This window comes from Chroicocephalus ridibundus, chromosome 1, assembly GCF_963924245.1.
Source record: "Chroicocephalus ridibundus chromosome 1, bChrRid1.1, whole genome shotgun sequence".
In the NCBI taxonomy this organism is placed as follows: domain Eukaryota; kingdom Metazoa; phylum Chordata; class Aves; order Charadriiformes; family Laridae; genus Chroicocephalus; species Chroicocephalus ridibundus.
Genome location: NC_086284.1, coordinates 72,600,176 through 72,621,829, shown reverse-complemented (window position 1 = coordinate 72,621,829; position 21,654 = coordinate 72,600,176). Strand labels below are relative to the sequence as shown.

Here is a 21,654-nt window from a genome sequence, read left to right as displayed (position 1 = left end):
TAATTGCTAGCAGCGTGCCTCTTAAAAAATTAGCGGTTAATTTTGGCTTTGTCAGTAAAGCCTGGGCTAGCAACTCTGCACGTATGAGGAGCTGCTTGTGGAAACTCACCCTTTGGGAGAGGAGGCGGCCGTGGAGGGATTTTGCTCTTTAAAGCTTGCCACGTGGGCTGGGTGAACAAATCAGGAGTTGCCCGGGAGGGTTGTAAAAGCCTGGGGTGTTGTTGTTTTGGAATAATGAATGGGGGAAAAAATCTTTGGGGTTTTTTTTTTTTTTTTTTTTCTTCCAAGTATGTGTGTACTCTGAAAAGCAGCTGCGTAAAGATGACTGTTCTCCACCTGGTCGTGTCCAGGTGGAGAAGTAAGGCTTCACCACGGGGGAAAGCTCCCTCTTGCTGTCCTGGGCTGATGCTGGGACGATGCCTTCCCTTACTCACCAAGTGCTGGTGGGCAAGCCCGGTCCTTCACATGCGTGTAACCCCTCGGTGCAGAGGAGATGCGTACGTGTGAACGAAGGGCATCATTGGCCCCTTACCAACCCTAGCAGTAGACGAGGACCCCAGCATGGTGGCTCCACTCCCAGCTGGGTGGCCAGCCCGGCTTTTGGGGAGAGCCTCTTTCTGTACGCAAGCAGGAGTGGTACAGGGGGGAGCAAAACTCAGTGAAAAGAAGCTGCTGCTTCTCAGGGTAGAGCCTGTCCTGCCACGTAGGCGTGCAAGTGCTGTGACGAGAAGGAGAGGTTGCGGTGAGCTGGGTAGGCTGATGGCAATGCATGTGTTCACCACAGGATCAAAAATGCTTCTGAACCACGTAGCAGGAGGGTGGGTGGGAGGGTTTCCTCCTGGAAATTCAGTTGGCACAGTACTTAATTTTCAGCTATGCTTCATTGGTCTTTGATCTTTCTAAAAGCACACTCTTGTAGGTTATAGAGATCAGTTGATTGATCCAGAGATATGCTTGCTCATTACTTTGATCTAAGCAATAAATAAGCAGGGTTTGGTTAACTCAGCTTGGGAAGTGGAGGCTGTGGCAGTGGCTGGTGACGAAGGGGCCTTTTGGTATTGAGCTGTGCAGAGGGGTGATACCCTCCTAAGACCCATTGCTATTTTTTCTGCAGAGAGCTGAGGCTTAGAAATATCAGAGGTTGAAGATTAGTTGGTGATAAAGAAGTGTCTCTAACTGCGTTTGTATAAAGCTGAGCAAAAACCTAGTACTGCTTGGTACAACTTACCCACATGCACGCCCTTTATGTATATACCTATTTTTTTTTCCACTTGTCCCATTCTGCTTCAGTATGCGATGTTGTCACTATAATACTAAACTGGCAAGGGTTTTTAAGTCGTTCCATTTCCACTTTTAACAGTTCATTGTTTCACTTGTCGTCTTCCTTTCTTTATGTTTTTTCATGTTTAGATCACATAACTCAGCAAGCACCAGTGATTTTATCCACTACATATTCATAGCCTCATTATCACCGTTTGCTACACCTTCCACACTAATGAGCCCCTTTGTTCAATACAGGTTTAATATGTTGCTTTGTCAAATAAAGGTGGAAGAACCTGCTGCAGCTTTCTGGCAAGAGGCTCAGGTTAAACAAAATAGGGAGAATGAAAGGTAGTGGACACCGAAACATAAGCCATTGTAGAAGTAAATGCTTGATCCCAGATGGTTCTGATTTTGTTGCACGAGCCAATTCGTAGTTTATTAAACTAGCTCACTTCAGGAGATGCTTCATAAATTCAAAAGTTGTAGGTAGTGGACAGCTTGCAGATAAGATAGTATACAGACATTTAAGCAGATCTTTAAAAAAGGAGACATTCCCTCGCTTTGTGCCTGATTGTAGTGGCCTGTCCTAAAAATCTTCGCTAGCAGATGAGGTGACAGGGATGGCGATTTAGCTAATTACATTTCGCTGTAACACGTGCAGTGTGCATATGTGTCTAGCTCAGGTGTGCTGCCTGCAGTGCATTGTGTATCTATAAAGGAAGTATAAAAGCTTGGGGAGGCTCTGTAGCATAATTCTGTAGTGACTTAAAAATGTTGGTTGTTGTTATCCGTGCTTTTTATTGTCATTAATATTAATAAAGTTGAAATTTACATTGCAGACTCAGTCCGCTAGTAACACACTCCAGAAACACAAATCTTCCTCCTCCTTTACACCTTTTATAGACCCCAGATTACTACAGATTTCTCCATCTAGTGGGACAACTGTGACTTCTGTGGGTAAGTAAAGCAGCCGAAGACGACAATTGAAAAAGGGTTCAGTGACTTTAGTGGCTCTTTAAAGTACTTGCAAATTTTGCCATCATGCTTTTTATTTGATTTGCAATGGATTGCATAGTTTATTTCTTTTTCCATTTACATTTCTTACAAAAAGAAAGGCTTGCTCAGTATTTTCGGTTACTGATTTGGGTTGTATTGTGTAAAGATGGTATAGCCAGAATTTAGCACTTGAGGGATATTACATGTGCTTTACTTTTCTTTTTTTCAGTAGGATTTTCTAGTGAAGCAATGAGATCAGAGGCAATAAGGCAAGACCCTACGCGGAAAGGATCAGTTGTCAATGTGAATCCCACAAATACGCGGCCACAGAGTGATACCCCAGAGATTCGCAAATACAAGAAGAGATTCAATTCTGAGATACTGTGTGCTGCCTTATGGGGTAATGCAAACCTGTTCCTCCTTTGCCTCCTGCACTTCTGAAGTGCAGACGTGCCAGGTGGTCTTCGAGAACGTATCTCTGAAACCTTAATTGTTTCTCTACATTTATTCAATGCTTATTTACATCTTTTTGTTGCAAGAGCTGCTTATTATTATGCTGCTTCTGCTTTGATATAATTTCCTACTGCTGCATATAGTGCTTCTGATAGCACAGTTCAGACTTCATTCAGCTGATCAGGGTGTCCTTTTCTCTCTAGCCCCCGTTAGTATATCACTTGTGATGTTTGGGAACTTGTCGTCATCTTTGCATTGTACAGCTGGTGCACATGGGCTATCTTCTTGAGCCTCTTGCTAATGTATTGTTGCAGAGCTTGATTAGGATGTGTTTCGTAAGATGACTTTCCACCTCAGTCATCAGTTTATGTAGGAAGGAAGAGGGGAACGAGAAGGGTAGGAGGGACATTTTCCAGTGTGAGACTGTGGCTTGGTTTCATTAAGAGTGGTTAGTGCAGAGAGCAGCTGGGTATGAGGTGTCAGCTGACTGAGTGTGTCTGGCCTTCTTGTCACAAGGGATAATTTATGTCAGAGGCAGACAATTAGTCAGGATCCTACACTGGTGAAAGGGCTTGTTGCCTGCTACAATGTGGAATCCCTGCTGCAACACCCAGTGAAAGCTTTTCTCTGCTGTGTCAGTTCTTTCTTGGCCAGAAGCTATGGGGCCACCTGAATTTTTTTATTATCTAGATGTTAATAGATGACGCGTGTGTATATTATGTACATATTTATCTAGTATCCCTAAACATAACAGACTGTAAATGTACATGCATGTCATTTTAAAAACTATGAAGAAGAGATTTGGCCGTTCCCCTGAGTCACACGATGATTGTATAGGTAACACAGTGCACTTGTCTTGTTTACATTTCCACAACTCTTTCCAAGGCTTTAGTTCCCTTTTGGGGTTATTTCCAGCATTTCTTGTTTCTCAGAACAGCACTATTGTCCTATCCTTCTTCCCTGCGAAGCCATGTCAATTAAATAGCTCTCCCAACACCTTATCTTCCTATCTGCTGTTCTGCTGCTTGCTTTATTTCCAGAATTTACTGGTAAGAATTTTTACCCCAATGCTATTTCTGCATGTGTTCATATGAATAATTCTCTGATAAAAATGAAGACTTGTGCAGATGTAAACTTTCAGGCTGTGAGAGGGCGAAGGCAGAGAGAAATCATATGGGATCAGTAAAGATGACTCATAATTTCTCTGATCTGTCTTATTTTGCCAGTAGCAATTTGTGTTAATGGCTTTATATTTCTTTGATCTATGTATCTGACTGTCACGGTGATTTAAAGTATAGGTGTAAAATCCTAGAGGTGTTTTACAGCTGTAACAACGCACTTCCTTGTTGAACATTTAGGGCCAAACTGATGGTGATGCAAACTGGTACACATGCTTATTTCTTACTAAAGTTTAGCTTCCTTTACGCGTAAGCAAATTAAGCCATTTCATGGTGGTGCTTCTTATTCAAAAAGAGCGGGGCGTGCTTGGCTTTGTTTTGCTTTGCCTTTACCAGTGGTAGTGCCATAGTATCTGGCAGGTTGCTGATCGCATTAGGTCGATGATGCTCTTCTAGTTCTGAGTGGTGAAAGTCAACGTTAATGACGTGGGTGCAGTAGCATAGATTTTTATACCCAGCCTCTGCTTTCTCAGGAAGCTTTTCCATTTGTTTAGAGCTGCTTAATTGTAGGGTGGTGGTAGAAGAGCTTGTCTGGCTGTGAATAAAGACAGCGCCTGCATTTTAAAATACAGGCACTGCTCGCCACCAGCGTACCCTACCTCATTAGCTTAATCTCAAAATGCATATAGCTAAGGGAAGGGGATGAACGCGCATGTGAACTCGAAGCAGAAACAACTACACTGCAAAGGCGGCAGAGGAGGCAACGAGGGTGGAGGCGGGAGCCAGTGGGCAATGGTGCTCAGAGGGGAAGGGACTGTGAGGGAGCAGTTTGCATGTGGCTTTGTTTGAGCTGTAATCCACGCTGGAAAAAAAATAAATACAAAAATGTATGTCAAAGCTGGATGGCTGACAGCTTCAGTCAATGGTACTGGAGCTGCAGGCAGGAGACCGAGGTGCCGGACGCTTCCTCGGCTGGTTTGGTGCTGCTGCAGCCTGCACCGAGCCCTGCCTCAGCGCGTGCCTCGCTCTCTCTGCTTCCTTCCACCCCTTCCCAGTCTGAGCATGCCTCCCAGTATGGGAGACGGGTGGATGTGAAATGTCCCTGGGGGCCATGGAACTGGAGCCAGCGGGGGCAGACCCAGATGGGGGATGTAGAGGTGGGAGGAGGTCAGGAAGGGGATGGAGGAGGCGTCAGCAGCTGCAGGAGAGCCCGGGAGAGCTGCAGGCCCTCTCCCAAGGCAGGCTCTGTGCCTGCCGGTATCTGTGGGCTCTCTTGCCTGGAGGAGGCAGAGGAGTAGCAGAGCAGCAAATCTTAGCAGAGAGATGTGAAAATGGAGATGTGTGATGGTTTCTGAGCTCTCCATGGGCTGCGTCTGTTTTTCTTATCCAGCCAGAGGCTTTTCAGAGTGCCCCCCAGCACCAGCAGCTCAGTCCCCTTCCTCATCATTACCTCCTCCTGCTTCCCCCTAACACGTGGTCCCCCTTGGGAGACACCTCCTGTCCCCTGGGTCAGCGTGAACATGCCCTCGTTCATGCAAACTGCTCCCTGGTAGCCAGGGTATTGTTTAGGTAGCATTCCTCAGCCTTGTGAGCAATACCCTTTTTGGGTACGGTGAGACGGCATGTCACTGGTATAGGTGCAGACCACAGTGAGGTACAGACTCCTGTGCTCTGGGACCACGTGGTGCATTAGAAAAGGTTCAATATGGGATCAGCCCAGATGATACATCCATTGGCACCAGTATAGTTATATCTGGGGATTAATGTCTGACTAGGGATTAAGGCTGTTAAGCAATATAACGATGATCATGTTGTGTCAGTTTGGCTTTTCTTATTTCATTATTTTATTGTGTTTAAGGATGACAAGTTTTATATTGTGATTGCAACATAGAAGTCTAATAATGCAAGTCATGCATTTGGGTTGATTTCCATTCCCTGTACTGTATCTGACTTGTCTCTGCATACTTGTGAGGTCCTAGACTGAAACACTATTGCAAATAAATAGTCATGAAATTTAAGAGTGACAATATATTAATAGATTTTTAAAACTTGGTCTCATATGTATATATATTTATTACTAAAACATGTAATTGATTTTTAATGCTAAGGTTTTGTTGACTCTTGGAAAGTGTTCCAGTGGATGCGTGGACCTTTGTAGAAAGAAACTGGCCTACTGACTTCACTCAGCTGTATTTGCTTGATCTTTAGGAGAAATCTGTGGAAACACAAGATTACTGTAATTCCTCTAGGTGTAACATTCAGATGGAAAAGATTGTTGGGAAGCTGAGGACCAACCCTGTGCCAATCCTTTTTCAGGAGGGCTGCACCACAATCTGTTTCTCCCTGTGGACACCAAGCCCCTGACACTGCTTTTTTGCAGTGTCCTTGCCAAGAACGTCCTGTTACCAGCCCCTCTATCAATAGCTAATACATCTTCAGAAGACACAAGCTTGAGTACCACTTTGTCCTTCAACCCTTCTCCAACATTAGCATCCCTTTTTGTTTGCGAACAGGTGCTCTAGGAAGGTCTCCATGGTCTACCAGTCTCTCACTCTCTTGAACACTGCAATTTGGTGTCACTAGTCACTGCAGGCAGGTAATGTAGACGGCCTCTACATCACGAGATCTTTTAGGCTGCAAGCAGCTGAGACCCAACCACTGGTGGTTAGACTGCTTGAAACAAGACAGTTGCTATATTAAGCATCAGTTCATTAGAATATGTGGAAAATCTGCCTACTAACTTGGATCTCTGTTTCTTCTAGGAGTGAACTTGTTAGTGGGCACTGAAAGTGGTCTGATGCTGCTAGACAGAAGTGGTCAGGGGAAGGTTTATCCGCTCATCAATCGAAGACGATTCCAGCAAATGGATGTGCTTGAAGGGCTGAATGTCTTGGTGACAATTTCTGGTAAAGTTGACTTTTCAACATGATATTTTCCTGCTTTTGGCATGGCCTGACAGAACGCTTTTCTTGGCAGCCTGTGTGTTGAGGGGGAAGTCCTGACTTGACTGAAGTCAGTGGGTTTTCCATCATTTCGCCTCCCTGAGTCTACAGTTTGTTTCTGCAAGTGAATCATTTTCCACACAACACCCTGTGCCTGCTTGCCCCCTATCCTTCCTCTTGTAGGGTGACCTTTAAAAATACTGCACGGGTTTGGGGGAAACGGCCGGCTTTGTTTGTTTGGGGAGCTGTGAGTTACTGTTTTGTGAAGTTTGTAAAAATGCCATTCTTTCCCTCCGTCTTTTTTACTTTCAACCTGGCCTCTTTCTAACCAAAACATGGATTTGCTACTTGGTTTTAAAGACATCTTGTGTGTTAAAATCTGTAGAGTGGGAAATGCTCTTGCGAAGTAAGGAAGTAAAAGTGATGTGGAGTGAGTGTGAGCGTGAGCGTGTGTGTGTTTGAGAGAGAGGGGAGTACACTGTGTACGTGATGTGGAAATTACTGGTGTGAGAAGGCAGATCGGTGAAGCTTTTGGCCTTGTCTCTCACTGGGTGCAACTGCAGACAAGCAAAGCAACGGGAGATGAAGGGTGGTGGTGATTGTTGTGTTTGTTTTGTGTGCACCGATGAAAAATGTGTTTTATGAAGCTTGAGGTTCCAGACTCTTTGACTCCAGAGAGTTATTGCATAAGGTTACCCTGCTGTTAAGCAACTTGATGTGGTGCACTGTTAATCTTTCTTCCCAGGTAACGTTCAGCCATTTACTTTTCCTTTTGTTTTAGTTTGTTTGTGAAATCAGACTTTGCTGATATATGACATACGTGATGGGGGAGGATGTTAAATGAGGTTTCTCACAGTGGCCCCTTTGTCGTTGTTCATAGCCATCCAAAATTTTGTTGAGGCTCCAGAGGCCCTCTGACTCCACTGGAGGAGCTCTCTGGCTCTCCAAACACTTGTGCAAAAGGACATACACCTAGACAATTTAATGCATTAATGGTGTTATGCTACTATAGGTCCAAAGAACTGTGCCCATGCTGGTGTTGTCAACGTGGGACTTCATTTCTGTCTAGAACAACCGTATTTTATTGGCTCGTTGCTTGCTGCTTTCTCAGCTACAGCTATGCTGTGAAATCTTTAAAAAGAAAAGATGAGTCAAGGAAGGTTTAAAAAAACACAACCTGCTGTGTGTTCTTTTGATGCCTAATGCTGTGTGTTGAAATGTAAGCTTTTTGAGAAGCACCATTTGATAGAGTTTATTCTATAGTAGACCTCACAAACAGAAATACTGTGTGATCCATCTTGTGTAAAATCTGTTGGTTTGAAGCATACCCTACACAGGCGACAAGTGTCTGTGATTCAATCTCGTGTGTAATTGTTTTAGGTTTATTTACGTTTGCGTCAGTCACCATCTGAGTACCCTGACACATCCGTTTTCTTTGTTTCCTTCAAACCTATTGCTTCCTCTGTGGAGACACGCTACATTAACCCTTAAGAAATCGGCTGATCTTTGGTTTATGCCTTCGTCTCCGTCCCATCTGCTGCGTTTTATGGGGGGTTACTGGGGTATGAGGCAGGAAAGAGGCATCCCAGCCCACCAAGAGGCAGGGCAGGGCAAGTGCCCTTGGTGAAATAGTGATGCTTTTATGCTCAGGGCCCCCCTTACCTTCCTGTTCCGGCCTCTGCGCTGCAGTTCTCAGTTTAAGCTACCCTCATGCTGGACTTCTCTTAGTGTCTTTTTATTTATAGTGAGTTGCTCCACCGCTCCAGCCAAACTGGGAGCACTGACACGGGGATGTGCTTCTGCAAATGGTGCGTTTTGGCAGCTCGGTTATGGAGGTGCTCCCGGGCTTTGTCCCAGGACTGCGTTGTTGAGCTCCCTGCAGCGCTCTCGGCCATATGTTCTCTCCACTTTTTTGGAAAGTGATGTGCTATGAGATCAAGAGCTTCTACAGCTTTGCGGGTCAAAGCAAGGTGGTTAATCAGTTCTTCAGTCCGTACTGTTGGGAAGCAGAAACGTAGTTTCGGCTGCTCAGATAACACAGTGCTGAGAGTCACAATAGTGCTGAAGGAGAGAGCAGCAACGTGCGTACAGAACATGCTCCGCTTGTGGCTCCCTGGGAGTTGCGCCAGCCCAACTGGATGATGGTGGCACTCAGGAAGGTAGGAGGGGATGACAGAGTAGAAGAACTGGTTGGAATCTGCCTGCTTAATAATTAAAAACCAGAGTGACAATAAAAACAAAAACTCAATATAGGAAAAGGAGCTTTGCATTTGAAACTATGTCTATGGGAGAATCAGAGCCATGAGTCCTCATATAAGTCGCTGACTGATAGTTCGTTTGATGGCTGGAGCAGAGTTTTCTTTCTTATTTCATGACCATAACAATTAGACAAAAAAAAAAAAAAAAAGAAAAAAAGGAAAAAGAAAAGAACAGGTATTTGAGAGCTGTTTAAACTGACTGGTAGAGATTTACAAGCAGAAGGGTCTAATCCCCCCACTCCCAGTATGAACATTAAGAACAGAATAACTTGTTGAAATACACGCATAGCCATGTTTATATAATTAACCCGTCCTGCGCTTTTCATGTCAGGCTGCTGAGAGGCAGAGGAATTTCCTGTCTTGTGACTTTCCTTGTGGTCTAGACACTAAAACACAATGGAAACACACTTGAGATATTTCTCTGTTGTTGTTTTGAAAAATGTTTCTGGTTGGAGAGAAATACCCTGGTGCACATCATGTGAATTAAAAAAGAAAATATAAAAAAAAATTAGCCACGTGCTGGGAAGTTCCCGTGTGTGCTGTTTATTCTGACTCCTCGAGTTTGACTAAGCTACTGGGGAAGCTAAAGACATGGAAATAATCTGAGAGAGAATTTGTCTCCCGGTGAGCAGGGACTTGTGATGGTTTTGAAAACATGCCGTGCATTGTACTGGCCGTGAGCCCTCTGAGCTCTTCCTTGCCCAGAGCTGCAGTGAATTCTGGTCAGGACTATGTTCCCTATTTTTCAGTGTTTCTAAAAGGGCCCTTGTGGCTATCGTTTGCAGTACGGGAGGACCTTTCCTTCGTCAGATGTAGGACTTCTGGGAATATTGTTTCCTGCTTCAGTCCCTTTTCCAAGTCTTTAGAAAGCTACGGGAGTGGTGGGGCGTGATCCCTTTATGAAACATGGCTTAATAAATATGAAGTCAGGCAATAAATTAGGGTGCTCATTTACTGCTAAATCTGCTGTCACATTTCTAGTGGGGATAAACAAAGGACAGTGCAACGTTACTTTACATTTCGTTTCATGTTGTCAGAGCAGAGGGGCTTTTAAAATTAAATAGCAGGTACAGTATTTGAAAACGGGTCTCCAGTTCCACTTTAAATTTAAGCTCAGTGAATAAATTTTTGACTTTGAAACTGCTGCCTCTTTCCCTCCTGTCTTTCCCCATCCAAGGAATCATAAAAAGATCTTTTAGACCACGTGTCTTTGTAGCAGAATGGCTTCGTGGCGCTGAAGTCCATGGAGCAGCCCGTTTGCAAGCTGTGCTTCCCCGTGTGCTGCCCCAGCCCCTGCAGCTGCTTTTCCCTCTGTTAGGGGATTCCCTGCGCCAGGAGGGACCCCAGTGTGGAGCTGGCTGGGCACAGCAGGATAGTCTTAGCACCCAGGCTTCGTGTCCTGCTGCAGGCGGTGTCCCCTGATGCTGTATATCCATCCCTGCCTCTGAATTGAAGAGCCAGCTGTGAACTGATCTGTCAGTAGGCATCATGTGAAAACGTAAAAGGCAAATTAAAGACATTAGCTAAACTCTGTAGCTCTATTTGGCTGGCAGGCTTCCAGGTGGACCATCCTGACAGGTCAGGGCTTTCTGCAGCGTAGACCAGCACAGTGTCACTTGACCAGCCCAGCGCTGACTGCAGTACATCTCATCTGTCTTCCTCTCAGCTCCATGGGCCGTGAAACACTGTCCGCAGTCACCCGGGTGCCTCATCGTGTCTGGTGAAGTACTACCGTGGAGCTACTCCCCTGACAAGTTGGGTCCCTGAGAGCATCTCCTATTTCCTGTCCTTGCGCAGAGACCTCATGGAGCCTTATTAAATGGCTCCTAATCAAAGCAGGGATGATCTCTCTTCCTCGCCTCCAGCTTCATCTGTGGGACTGTAATGGCTTTGGGCCAATGGAGGAAGGAGGATGCAAGCTTTGAGTATATGCATTTAGGACCACCTTCTTGCTAGTTCAGCAAACGCTTTGTAGGCCATTAGTTGTTAAAGAATCACTGATAAAGTTTATCATGAACCTTGCTCTGCATTCAAAGAGGCCTTCTCGCATTGAGAGTTAAGAGTCTGAGCTGCATTTTGATGACCGTGGCAGATGCATTGTCAGTTGAAGATAGGGCAGCCCGGGCAAGTAGATTCTCTCAACCTGTGGAGAAGCAGCACCTCTTGCAGTTTCTGTGTGCAGCCTGATAAGTATTAACAGCCCTTGCAGCGCAAGGGGAGGGCTGCTGACAAAGCAGTTGTCAGCTTTTACCAAGCAGGTGAAGTTTGCACGGGCCGTGGGAAATTCTCTCACTGCAGTTTCAGATATTGTACATTTTTCCTTACAACAGAACTGGTGTAAAGTGGTTCAGTAATGAAATTGTTTAGTGCTGCTGTTTGGTGTGCTTTTCCACCAGGGGAATAATGAACAATCTTAATAAAACTTGACTAGTTTGTGTCTCCGAGGATGTTATAAGGGATAACAATGTCCTGGTCGCTAACTGGGAAGAATTTGTAAAATACATTTCATCACCATATTCTTCTTGGCTTTTGCTTCCTTCTTTCAGACCAGTCTGACTCTCTTCTGAATGCTGTATAGATAATTTCAGGCCTCTGATTCCATTCTGCTCCTCTGCTACAGCTTTGTGTGAAAAAGAGCCATTCTGATTCAGCTGTATATTTTCTTTTTTTTTTTTAATCTCAGTGCATGACTGTCTGGTGCTTTTGTTGTGGAGTATAACCCTTTTCTAATGAAAGTTGTTTGCATCCTAAGCACCAGACAACCGAAGAGCCGTTCCCTTGAGTTTGTCATTTTATGTTCATGTGGTATTACCCTGTGTCTCTGGCATTGATTATCGGGAAAGTGTGTGTTTGGGTGGAGTCTGGAGTAAAGCTGTTGTGGACGTAAAAACTGAGGGAGACCTCTGTGGTTGCGGCAGTTTCTTCTTCATCGTCATTTTGGTTTGCTCTGCGGGGCTCTCTGTTTGCTTTGGCAGAGTTTTTTTTTTTTTGCACTTATCTTCCTATGGAGATAAACCAATCTTTTTCATTTTGTGGCTAGGTAAGAAGAACAAGTTGCGAGTTTATTATTTGTCCTGGTTAAGAAATAAAATCCTTCACAACGACCCTGAAGTAGAAAAGAAACAGGGATGGACAACGGTGGGCGACTTGGAAGGCTGTGTGCACTATAAAGTTGGTGAGTAGTGAATGCAGTAATCAAATTGTCGGTATAAAAGCTGGCTGAGAAAGGGAACTGCAGTGCATGTAGCTACTGGGTTTAAGGTTTGGTTTTATTTCTAGCTGTCTTTTCTGTCCCTCAGGGTGAAATTTTCTGGCAAAGCACCAGAATAGGTGGCAAGTTACTGGGTTAAACTGAATATGGGAGAGATTTTGCAGTGGGATGCTGGGCTGTGAACTGGAGCAGGCGCAAATCCCCATCTGTCTCCTTCTCATAGTGGATGCAACTTCCGGAAGAGTGATGATATGGACAGTGAGGGCTGGTAACATTTCACCCCTTCTGTTAGACCCTTTAGGTAGCAGAGGGACTCTTGTCAACCAGCATCTGTTCTCTTCACCAGCAGGTTTCCCTGATCTTTTACCAGGATGAAATCACATGCTGGAGTGAAGTGAAAAAAATTTTCCTCTTTAATGTACATTTTCAAGACTAGGGGAAACAAGAAAAGTAAAAAAAAAAAAAAAAAGAGTGGGAGAAGAAAGCATACCCAGCTAGTGCACAAGCTTTGGAGAGGCGTCTGGGAACAGAAGCATATGTTTAACTTCAAGATGATTCATTGATTCCCCTTAGCTACTGAAATTTCCTAACGCCGTCTCAGATCCACTGCAGTACAGTTATGGGATGAAGTGTGTTTTCATGAGGCAGGTGTCTTTTGAGTGGTTATAAGTCATATAAATGGATTTGGCTGTAGAAACTTCCATCAAAACTAGCGAAAGACATGTAGCGTTCACTGTCAGCAGAGTATGCAGTGAGCCTGCTGCCCTGCAGGTGGGGATATGAACCAAGAGCTCTTCTGCTTCAGTCTCATGATGCATCTTAACGGGCCCTGGATGTTGCCTTTGTTTTGGTTTTCTCCTAAGAGCTGGCTCAGTTCCTTTCCAGCTGTGCCAGTCAATGTGGAGCAGCAGCAATCGGACTGAGCTCGGTCTCCTCCTGTCATGCGTGTGCTCTTGGAAAAACCTGCTAGTGGGGTGTAATCAATAATGATGGCAGTAACTAACTGCTGAACCAGGAGTTTGACCCCAAAAACAATTAATAATGTACTTCTCTGGTATCATACCCCAGGGTGTCAGCAGCATAATGAAGTGGCCTGTTAACAATACATTAATAGGTATTGAGAGGAGGCTTTCCAGCAGGGAAGTGTGTGAAACAAAGAGCATTCTCTTCCATATGAAGAAGGGTTTGTTACCCTGAGCTGCAGCCTGGCACTGAACTTCCCTCTGAACCATAGATGACTTCTTCAGGTAGCGAGAGGCCCCTTTGACAGCTGCGCTTCAGTTAGCAAGAAGGATGAGCCCTGCTAATATTGGGCTCGTGGTCTGGAGGCTGCCACCGAGGCAGCTGGCACTGATCGCTTCCTTGTCTCTTTGATGGAATAGGGATCTCAGACGTTAGGGTGAAGTGGTATTTATGGGTCTCAGTTGCTTCAGGCAATTTTTGGCTCCTCTAAATGATAAATTGCTCTTTTGAAACTCAAGATTTGGGTGAATTCCCAGATAGCACCCAGAGCAAAGAATGAGAATTATCAAAGGTCCCCATTCATAGATAAGGTGGTTTTGTTCAACAGCCCTCTCTTCCCCAAGAAAAAATTCCAAGAAGTCTTAAAAACTAGACAAGACTGAACAAAAGCTCTGTTTTTCTGTCGGTACAGCTGTGGAGGTTAAGAGACTTTTTTTGTCTGTTGAAAAAGTGTCAAGCCCTTTAACACTTACAGCTCAGTAGTCTTGCTTCCCTGCAGAGTAAAAAGGGAGCAAAGTAGTAGCTTTGTCTCTGTTACCTACCAAGAGACAACAACTGCAGGCTTGTACAGTAGTAAGATATCTCAAAGGCATTAAAATAGTATTTATTAAAGAAGTGTTATTCTCACAAGTCTGAGATTTTCACTCCTGCCGTGTTTCAAAATCAGTTTTGGTTGGGAGATACAATGGCAGAAGGTGAAGGTGCACAGAATTACTCATTGTTTTGGAAAAGCATCATATTCCCCTAAAACTTGGGTAAAGAGGTAGCAGAAACCTCCTGAGGTTTCTTGATGTCATCCAAATAATGCTATTTTTTTTTCTTCTCCCCCAAAAAGAGTGTTGGAAAGAGGTTAACAAACCTCAACATTTGGAAGTCCCCCATGATTTATTCCTTCCCAAATCCGGATGGCAGCTGGAAATGCAGATCCAGCAACACTTCTTGAATGGCTGTTTATAGACTTCATCGGTCCCCTCCTGGAAACAGTAATAGTGAACAGAGATTTTTTTTGATGGTTAATGTAGCCAGCTGTTTGAATGTGGGAACAGAGATACATTCAAGAATTTGTAGATCGTCTATGTTGTGACACTATTTCTGATAAATTCAGTGGAATTTTTTTTTTCCAAATGAGTTGTCTCAGGCTTTAGGGACAAAGGAAAGTGCTACGTGATCAAACTTGCCTTTTACTTTTGAAATGGACTTGTTTCTTAACTTTTCATTTCAGTTTCTTTTTTTCCCCTGAGGGAATTTGCCATCAGCCCAAAATACCACTGCCAGTGCTGTGACTGGAACTGCCAATACACTCTACTAGAGTCATAGGCTCCTTTTATTGGAAATGTCCCTGTCTGAAAACCAGTTTTCTTGTCTTAATGAGTAAGCACTGTCTAAAGTGGGGGAAAAAATAAAAGTGTAAATAAGCGTGTACCGACTACGTAATTTGAAACATGGTGATGGGTTCAGTTACTGATAAGAGTAGTGATATTTTTGTGGTGTAAATGTGTCAAAATACTTAACTGCATAGAATTAGCAATCCAAAAATGCACTGTTACAAAAAAACCTCCAAATGTATGTAAGTATGGAGAAGTACTGTCATTTTCTGCTTTCCTGAAGCAACTGGAACGACTCTGGAATTGCTGCTGAATTCTTTTTTGTTTTGTTTTAATTTCAGTAAAATATGAAAGAATCAAGTTCTTGGTAATTGCATTGAAGAGTTCTGTGGAAGTCTATGCATGGGCACCAAAGCCATACCATAAATTTATGGCCTTTAAGGTAAGAGCATATTTCATCCATACGTAGGATTTTCTCATCACCACTTGCAGTTATCCCTTTTAGCAAAATGTTCCAACACTTTATCATGACCCTATTACAAGTTATTTGGTAAATCTGCATTGAACTTTGTATTATATTTTAATTTAGGAGCTTCTTTAGCTCAAAGATGCAGTACACTTAAAGGTCTAAATTGTAACTGAGCATGAACTAATAATCAAAATGACACAGATATCACAACTGTTTGTTTTGCCTCTCTATAAATAAAACATGAGGCAGAGAGAAGTGAACCAAGCCTAAACATCTTCATCTGAGCAGAACAAGTCATTAAGCGATACTCAGCTTTGTTACGTTTTGGAATGCAGCAAGAATGAAGTTAGCTGGCTTGGTATAATTACCAAACTGATTTGCAGGCAATCAGTTACTGCTCATTGTGCAAATTGAAGTAAACACTATGGGAGTGTCAAATTGCCCTGAACTTTGAGGAAAACAATTCTTGCTGCAAAAAAACCAAAACCAGACCAACTAAAATACCCCCCCCAAAGTAGCTCACAATATTATGTGATTGATGTGCAACAGGGTGCAGAGTAATCTCTTCTTGTGCATGAGAGACACGTGAGCCTAACTGGTCTGGTGGATGAAGGCCAGAGGCACGCAGGAGGAATAAACCCATACTAGGTGCATGAGAGCATATTTTTTATAAAACCTACCATGGTTCTAAGCAGTAAAGTAAATCTCACTGATGGTTGTCTTACAGTCGTTTGGAGAACTGGTACATAAGCCATTGCTGGTGGATCTAACCGTAGAAGAGGGTCAGAGACTAAAAGTGATCTATGGCTCCTGCGCTGGCTTCCATGCCGTTGATGTGGATTCAGGATCGGTCTATGATATTTATTTACCAACACATGTAAGAGCTGCTGCAGGGGTGGGGTTTTTTCTTTCTTTTCCGGTTTGCCCCCCGCCCCTTCTTTTCCTCAGATGACCAACACATTGGGCTGCTCCCATGTATCACTGCTAGCATGGTAAATTGGGTAGAGGGGTCTGAGCAGATGTGGCCACCTGTGCTTAGGGGCTTGTGCCTCACTCTCCGTCCTCTCCTCACGGTCAGGGTGTCTCCGTGGTTGAGAGCTGCCCACTCAGGTCTGACGTGGGCCAACATGACTGTTTCAGGGCTAGCAGCTATATGGCTGAGCGCATTGCAGAGGCTGCAGGGAAGGTGGCAGTACAAATGACATGACAGCCCACTGATGAGATTCAGCAGGGTTGGCAAAGGCCAGGTGGCCTTAGCTCCCACGGTTTCCTGCTATTCATTGTACGCAGAGGTGTCCGATGGGCCTGCGGTGCGTGGTGCACCTCCCCCGGCACTGTTCACTAAGGTGCAGAGGTCTGAGGTCTGCATCTGGGCTGCTCGCCCCAGGCTCCCTTTCTGCCCGTGGAAACAAATGGGCACTCTTACAGACAAGTTAATCTTTCTTGATTTTAGATGGCAGCCTTAACATGGGAGCAATTGTGCCCCAAAGGTTTCCAGGTCTTTGTTGTCACTGTGTAAGGGTGTCTTAGCGTGGGGAGAGCTGAGCTAACACTTCCAAAGTAAGTGAATGCCCAACATGTTGTCAGGCAAAATCACGTATCGCCCAGCCCTTTCTCCCAGTGCAGGCTCTGTGGCATTAAAACAAAAGGCTTCCTCTTCACTTCTGTCTGTGTAGATCCAGAGCAGTATCCAACCTCACGCAATCATCATTCTCCCAAACACGGATGGGATGGAGCTACTGGTCTGCTACGAGGATGAAGGAGTTTACGTCAACACGTATGGAAGGATCACCAAGGATGTGGTTCTGCAGTGGGGAGAAATGCCGACTTCAGTTGGTAAGTGCCTCGGCAGAGTCAAATACAGCGTGCCGTCAGGGAGCCTGAGTGTGTGCATGCGGGCAGAAGGAAGGTGCATCAGGTTTGACATCAGATTGAGAAGCAGCAATGCTGTAATAATCCCGGAAAACAGCTGTGCGAAGGGTGGAGAGTAATCACATGGATCTGTTTTGTGCTGAGTTTTTAAGAACAAAATCCAAACAAGCAAGTTGCGGAGCTCAGGAATGAAGAACTCATCAGGGCCTCTGTAGGCTGCTGTAGAATTTTTGATAGACATCCACAAAGTTGTGGAAACTTTTCAGTTTAAAGACATGTAAAGTGGCAGATGGGTAAGATATTATTATGGGTAATTCTATAAAGATAACATTCTGAATATCTAATTTGATGTATTTACTTTAATTTACCTGCGGATGCTCATCTGTCCTAGCATGATAATTTTCCCACATCTCTCCAGTTCAAAATAAGGTAGTTTTGAAAGTGGGAGCAATGAATGTAGTAAAATGGGTGCAGATTTGTTACGGACGCAAGTACACACCGGGGGATCCCTCTTACTGCCCGTGCTGCCATATTTCAGTGCCGAGCGTAGCATGGGCTGTGGTCACACCTTCCTTTTGGGCAAATACATTGGGTTTGCGTGCTTTGGAATGGATGTGTATATCGGGGGATTACTGCCAATAACTGTTCAAGCAACAAGAATGGAGGAGGAAATTTAAAGAAGTTTCATGCACAGCATGTTCGCTGCTGTGGTGGTTAACTCTCGACTAGATCTAAAAGGAAGCAGAATTTATCAGCTGGCAAATTGCAGAGCCTTTGGGAACCGGAGTGCCTGTGAAGTAAATGGCACTGTGAGGCGGCCGACACCATCTGAACATCTCATCTGACAATTTTTAGAAGCCATTTGGCCCAGTTACCAGTAGCGACATATTTAAAAATAAATAAATTTCCAGCATATGCAATGTTACAGGTGTACATTATACTGTAGTAGATAATTTGATTTAATTTCACTGAAAATTAATGAGGAAAATCCTATAAAAGGGAAGTACTGCAAAATTAAATGTTTTTTAATTTTGCTTGCTAAAAGCTATTGTTCTGCTTTTTATTTTTCTGTTAAGCGTGCATGCAAATCAGAGGCAACAGCTTATTCTTCATTAAGTTCCCATATGTTATTTTTGGCAGTGTTCCTAAGACTATCCATCAAATTGCTTTTTGAATATACCTTTTCATAATGCTGGTGAATTTCTCCTTTATTTGTTTTTTTACTGCTATCAAGAACAGATTTTTTTCCTCACGCTACTACTAATCTGTTTCCCCCAGTGACAGTCTTTAAGGAAAAATTGCTTAATTTTTTGCTTGCTTTATGCACAAAGAAAAGCAGTATGACAAATAATAGTATTTCCACTTGGAGAGCTTAATACGAACCTCTTTTGAGGTATACAGAATGCTCTTCAGACCAATTGGCTTTCTCAAGGAGATTGTTTTTTTGAAGTATTACTCCTGTTCAAGAAGGCTAGCTCATTTTTTTTCTAGTTTTCCCTTTTCTTCTCTTCCTCCGTTTTTGCTGACGAACTCCTTCAAGGAGGGGAGACAACACCGTGGGACACAGAGCTGGGGACATACTAGAGGGGATGAATTTAGTCTGTTTAAACCTTGGATTCTGCTTTCTCCTTGTCAGCACCTAATTAGCCTGTCTCTTTGCCACACTTGGGAGAAAAAGCCTGTGTAAAAACTCTATGTTCCTTCCATTTAATTGAAGGTTGGAAGGTTCCTATTGTGTCATGAATGCTCAGGCAAGACATGTATTACTAACGTGGAAATTCCATGGGGAAACTTTTTAAAAAAAGGTATTTTTAGGCATCATGAAGATGCTGAAGACAGAAATAGCACTCTGAACATGTGTGCAGTTATAATAAGCACATGGAGGTCGTTTTTAACTAGAGTGCGTCAGTATAGTCCTCTGCTTTTTCAGTTCCTCCGTGCTGCCCTCTACCTGTCCTAATGGGCTGTGTGCTTTGTTTTCTTCCCAAAGCGTACATCCGATCCAACCAGATTATGGGATGGGGAGAAAAAGCTATCGAAATACGATCGGTGGAAACTGGACACTTGGACGGTGTGTTCATGCACAAAAGGGCACAAAGACTCAAGTTCTTATGCGAACGCAATGACAAGGTATAATTCCTCCCCCCGTCATTTCTTGCCAAGGTGGTAAACGGGTACTTGAACTGGGTACTTGTGGCGGGTTGACCCCGACCAGCAGCCAAACACTCACCCAGCCTCCCGCTCACTCCCCTCTCCCATGGGATAGGGATAAAACAGAAGGAAGGCAAAAAGGCTCATGGATCAAGGTAAAGACAGTTCAATAAGGACAGCAAAAGCTGTGCACGCAAGCCAGGCAAAATGAGGAATTCATTCACAACCTCCCCTTGGCAGGCAGATGTCCAGCCGCTTCCCGGGAAGCAGGGCTTCAGTACGCACAATGCTTGCTTCTTAACAAATGTTATCACCGTGATGTGCCCCCGTCCCCTCACTTTCCCTGAGGATGACGTTATATTATGGGATATCCCTTTGGTCAGTTTGGGTCCACTGTCCCAACATTGTCCCCTCTCAGCCTTTTGCCCATCCCCAGCCCACTGGCCTTTGGGGTTGAGGGAGCAGAGAGAAAGCCTTGAATGTTGTGCAAGTGTTGTTCAGCGCTAGCCAAAACAACACTCTTGAACCACAAATGCAAAGCCCAGCACAATACAGGCTGCCGTGAAGAACGTCAGCTCCGTCCCTGCCAGACCCAGCACAGCACTGCAATCGCACTGTAAATGTCAGGGGCAGTGAAGGCAAATTAGAGCCACTGCTGTCCTACCTGTTGAATTTACCAATCTCTTTTCTTTGCAGGTTTTCTTTGCCTCCGTACGGTCAGGTGGAAGCAGTCAAGTCTATTTCATGACCCTTGGCAGGACTTCTCTTCTGAGCTGGTAGAAGCGGTGGGATTTGGCGAGGAATTGCTGACATCCAGAGTCTGAGATCTTCATAACTCGGAATTATTTTCAACTGGAGTACAGACCTGCACTAATGCAGCACTCTGTGTAAATGTGTGTGCAGGCATCACTGGTGTTAGGTTTCTTTTTGTTTTTCAACCGAGGCTGCGACGCAGCTGGTGCTGTAAAGATATTGCCATCAGGTGCTACGATGTCTTTGAGATTTGGGATCACGCTAGAAAGCTACAGGTCTTCTTTTCCCTTCAGCTCCAGGATTCCTAGGCTTTGAAGGACTCTGTTTGTTAGTGTTAAAACAGAGAGGGGGGAAAAAAAGGAAAAAAAAAAAAAGTAATCCAGGCTTACCGTGAACATGCTGTTGAGTGGACAGGAGGCAGGCAAGAGAAGGTGAGAAGTGGTGTAGAGAGTCAGACTGGCTGAAACAGAGGGCAGATCTAGTCTAGTAATGTTAACAATGTATTTAATTGACATTTCTTTTTTGTAATGTGACAATATGTGGACAAAGAGGAAGGTGCAGGTTTTAAGAAGTTAATATTTATAAAATGTGAAAGACACAGTGACTAGGATAACTTCTTCTTGGGGACAGGGAGGGTGGGAAGGGGCTCGGGGTGGAATTCTTTGGGGTTTTTTTGTTTCTGCAGTTTTATTTTGGCCTGGCCAATAACTTTAGTCATTTTCTGTGTACCAGGTATTGCCTGAAACATGTGCAGATGATTTAAAAAAAAAAAAGAAAAAAAAAAAAGAAAAAAAAATTCATTTTCTATAATGATTCTGTGTTAGGCCAGAACTTGGTTATGTCACAGTATTAGCACTGCCTCAGTTAAAGGTTTAATTTTTGTTTAAACCTAGAAGTGCAACAACAGTTTTACCACAGTCTGCACTCGCAGAACTAAAAGGAAAAAAAGAAAAAAAAAAAAAGATAAATAAAATCCAAACTACATATGTTTATTTTTTGTGCCTACCTCATTGTTTTTAATGCATAAAATAAAAGAGGTGGTTTAGTTTATACGTTTTTAGATGAGAACCATTAATGTCTAATTTAATCTTTAATACCAAAACTACCAGATTGAAAGGTTTCTGACTGTTATTGCGTAGCAAGTTTCAGCAGGAGGAGAGAGCGGTCCGTTGGGGCCCTAGTGGTAGCGGTATGGCAGTGAGACACTGATTAATGTAATTTGCTGACAAAATTTGGTGAAGCAAGCGTTTTTTTTAAACCAGTTTCATCCTTAACAGAAGTCTGAATTTAGCCTAAAACCAGAGGTTTCCCTCTTCTAACACGCGGGCTTAGTAACAGGCAGGTAAAAATAACTAGTCTAGTTCTATAAACTGTTAAATGTTGTAGGAACCATTTTGGGGCGGTGATGTTTTTCTTTTTTAAGAATGCAATGCACTAAAACTCTTTTAAGAATGTAGTTAATACTGCTTATTCATAAAAACAGCGTATACCTGTGTTTAGATGTAAGATCCCAGCTCTGGCTTTTTTCTTTCTTTTTTTTTTTTTTTAAGTCAGTTTTATTTTATGAATAAGTTCTGACATTTGTAATAAATGTCTTGAGA

General features: G+C 43.7%; 1 protein-coding gene across 9 annotated transcripts in view; it reads left to right on the top strand.

Annotated features, from left to right (window-relative positions):
- The window catches only part of MAP4K4 (mitogen-activated protein kinase kinase kinase kinase 4), a 165,515-nt gene extending 144,908 nt beyond the window's left edge, over positions 1–20,607 (top strand). For 7 of the 9 annotated variants that reach the window (XM_063339325.1, XM_063339316.1, XM_063339300.1 and 4 more), the window contains 9 exons: positions 2,103–2,220; positions 2,489–2,659; positions 6,593–6,736; positions 12,071–12,205; positions 15,150–15,250; positions 16,005–16,154; positions 16,954–17,113; positions 19,140–19,279; positions 19,997–20,607. In XM_063339325.1, coding sequence (XP_063195395.1) covers positions 2,103–2,220; positions 2,489–2,659; positions 6,593–6,736; positions 12,071–12,205; positions 15,150–15,250; positions 16,005–16,154; positions 16,954–17,113; positions 19,140–19,279; positions 19,997–20,080 — 1,203 coding nt within the window. In that variant the 3' untranslated portion in view covers positions 20,081–20,607. The remainder of the gene's footprint in view (positions 1–2,102; positions 2,221–2,488; positions 2,660–6,592; positions 6,737–12,070; positions 12,206–15,149; positions 15,251–16,004; positions 16,155–16,953; positions 17,114–19,139; positions 19,280–19,996) is intronic. The other 2 variants (XM_063339309.1, XM_063339340.1) reach the window with 1 other exon arrangement.
- Positions 20,608–21,654: the final 1,047 nt, after the last annotated feature.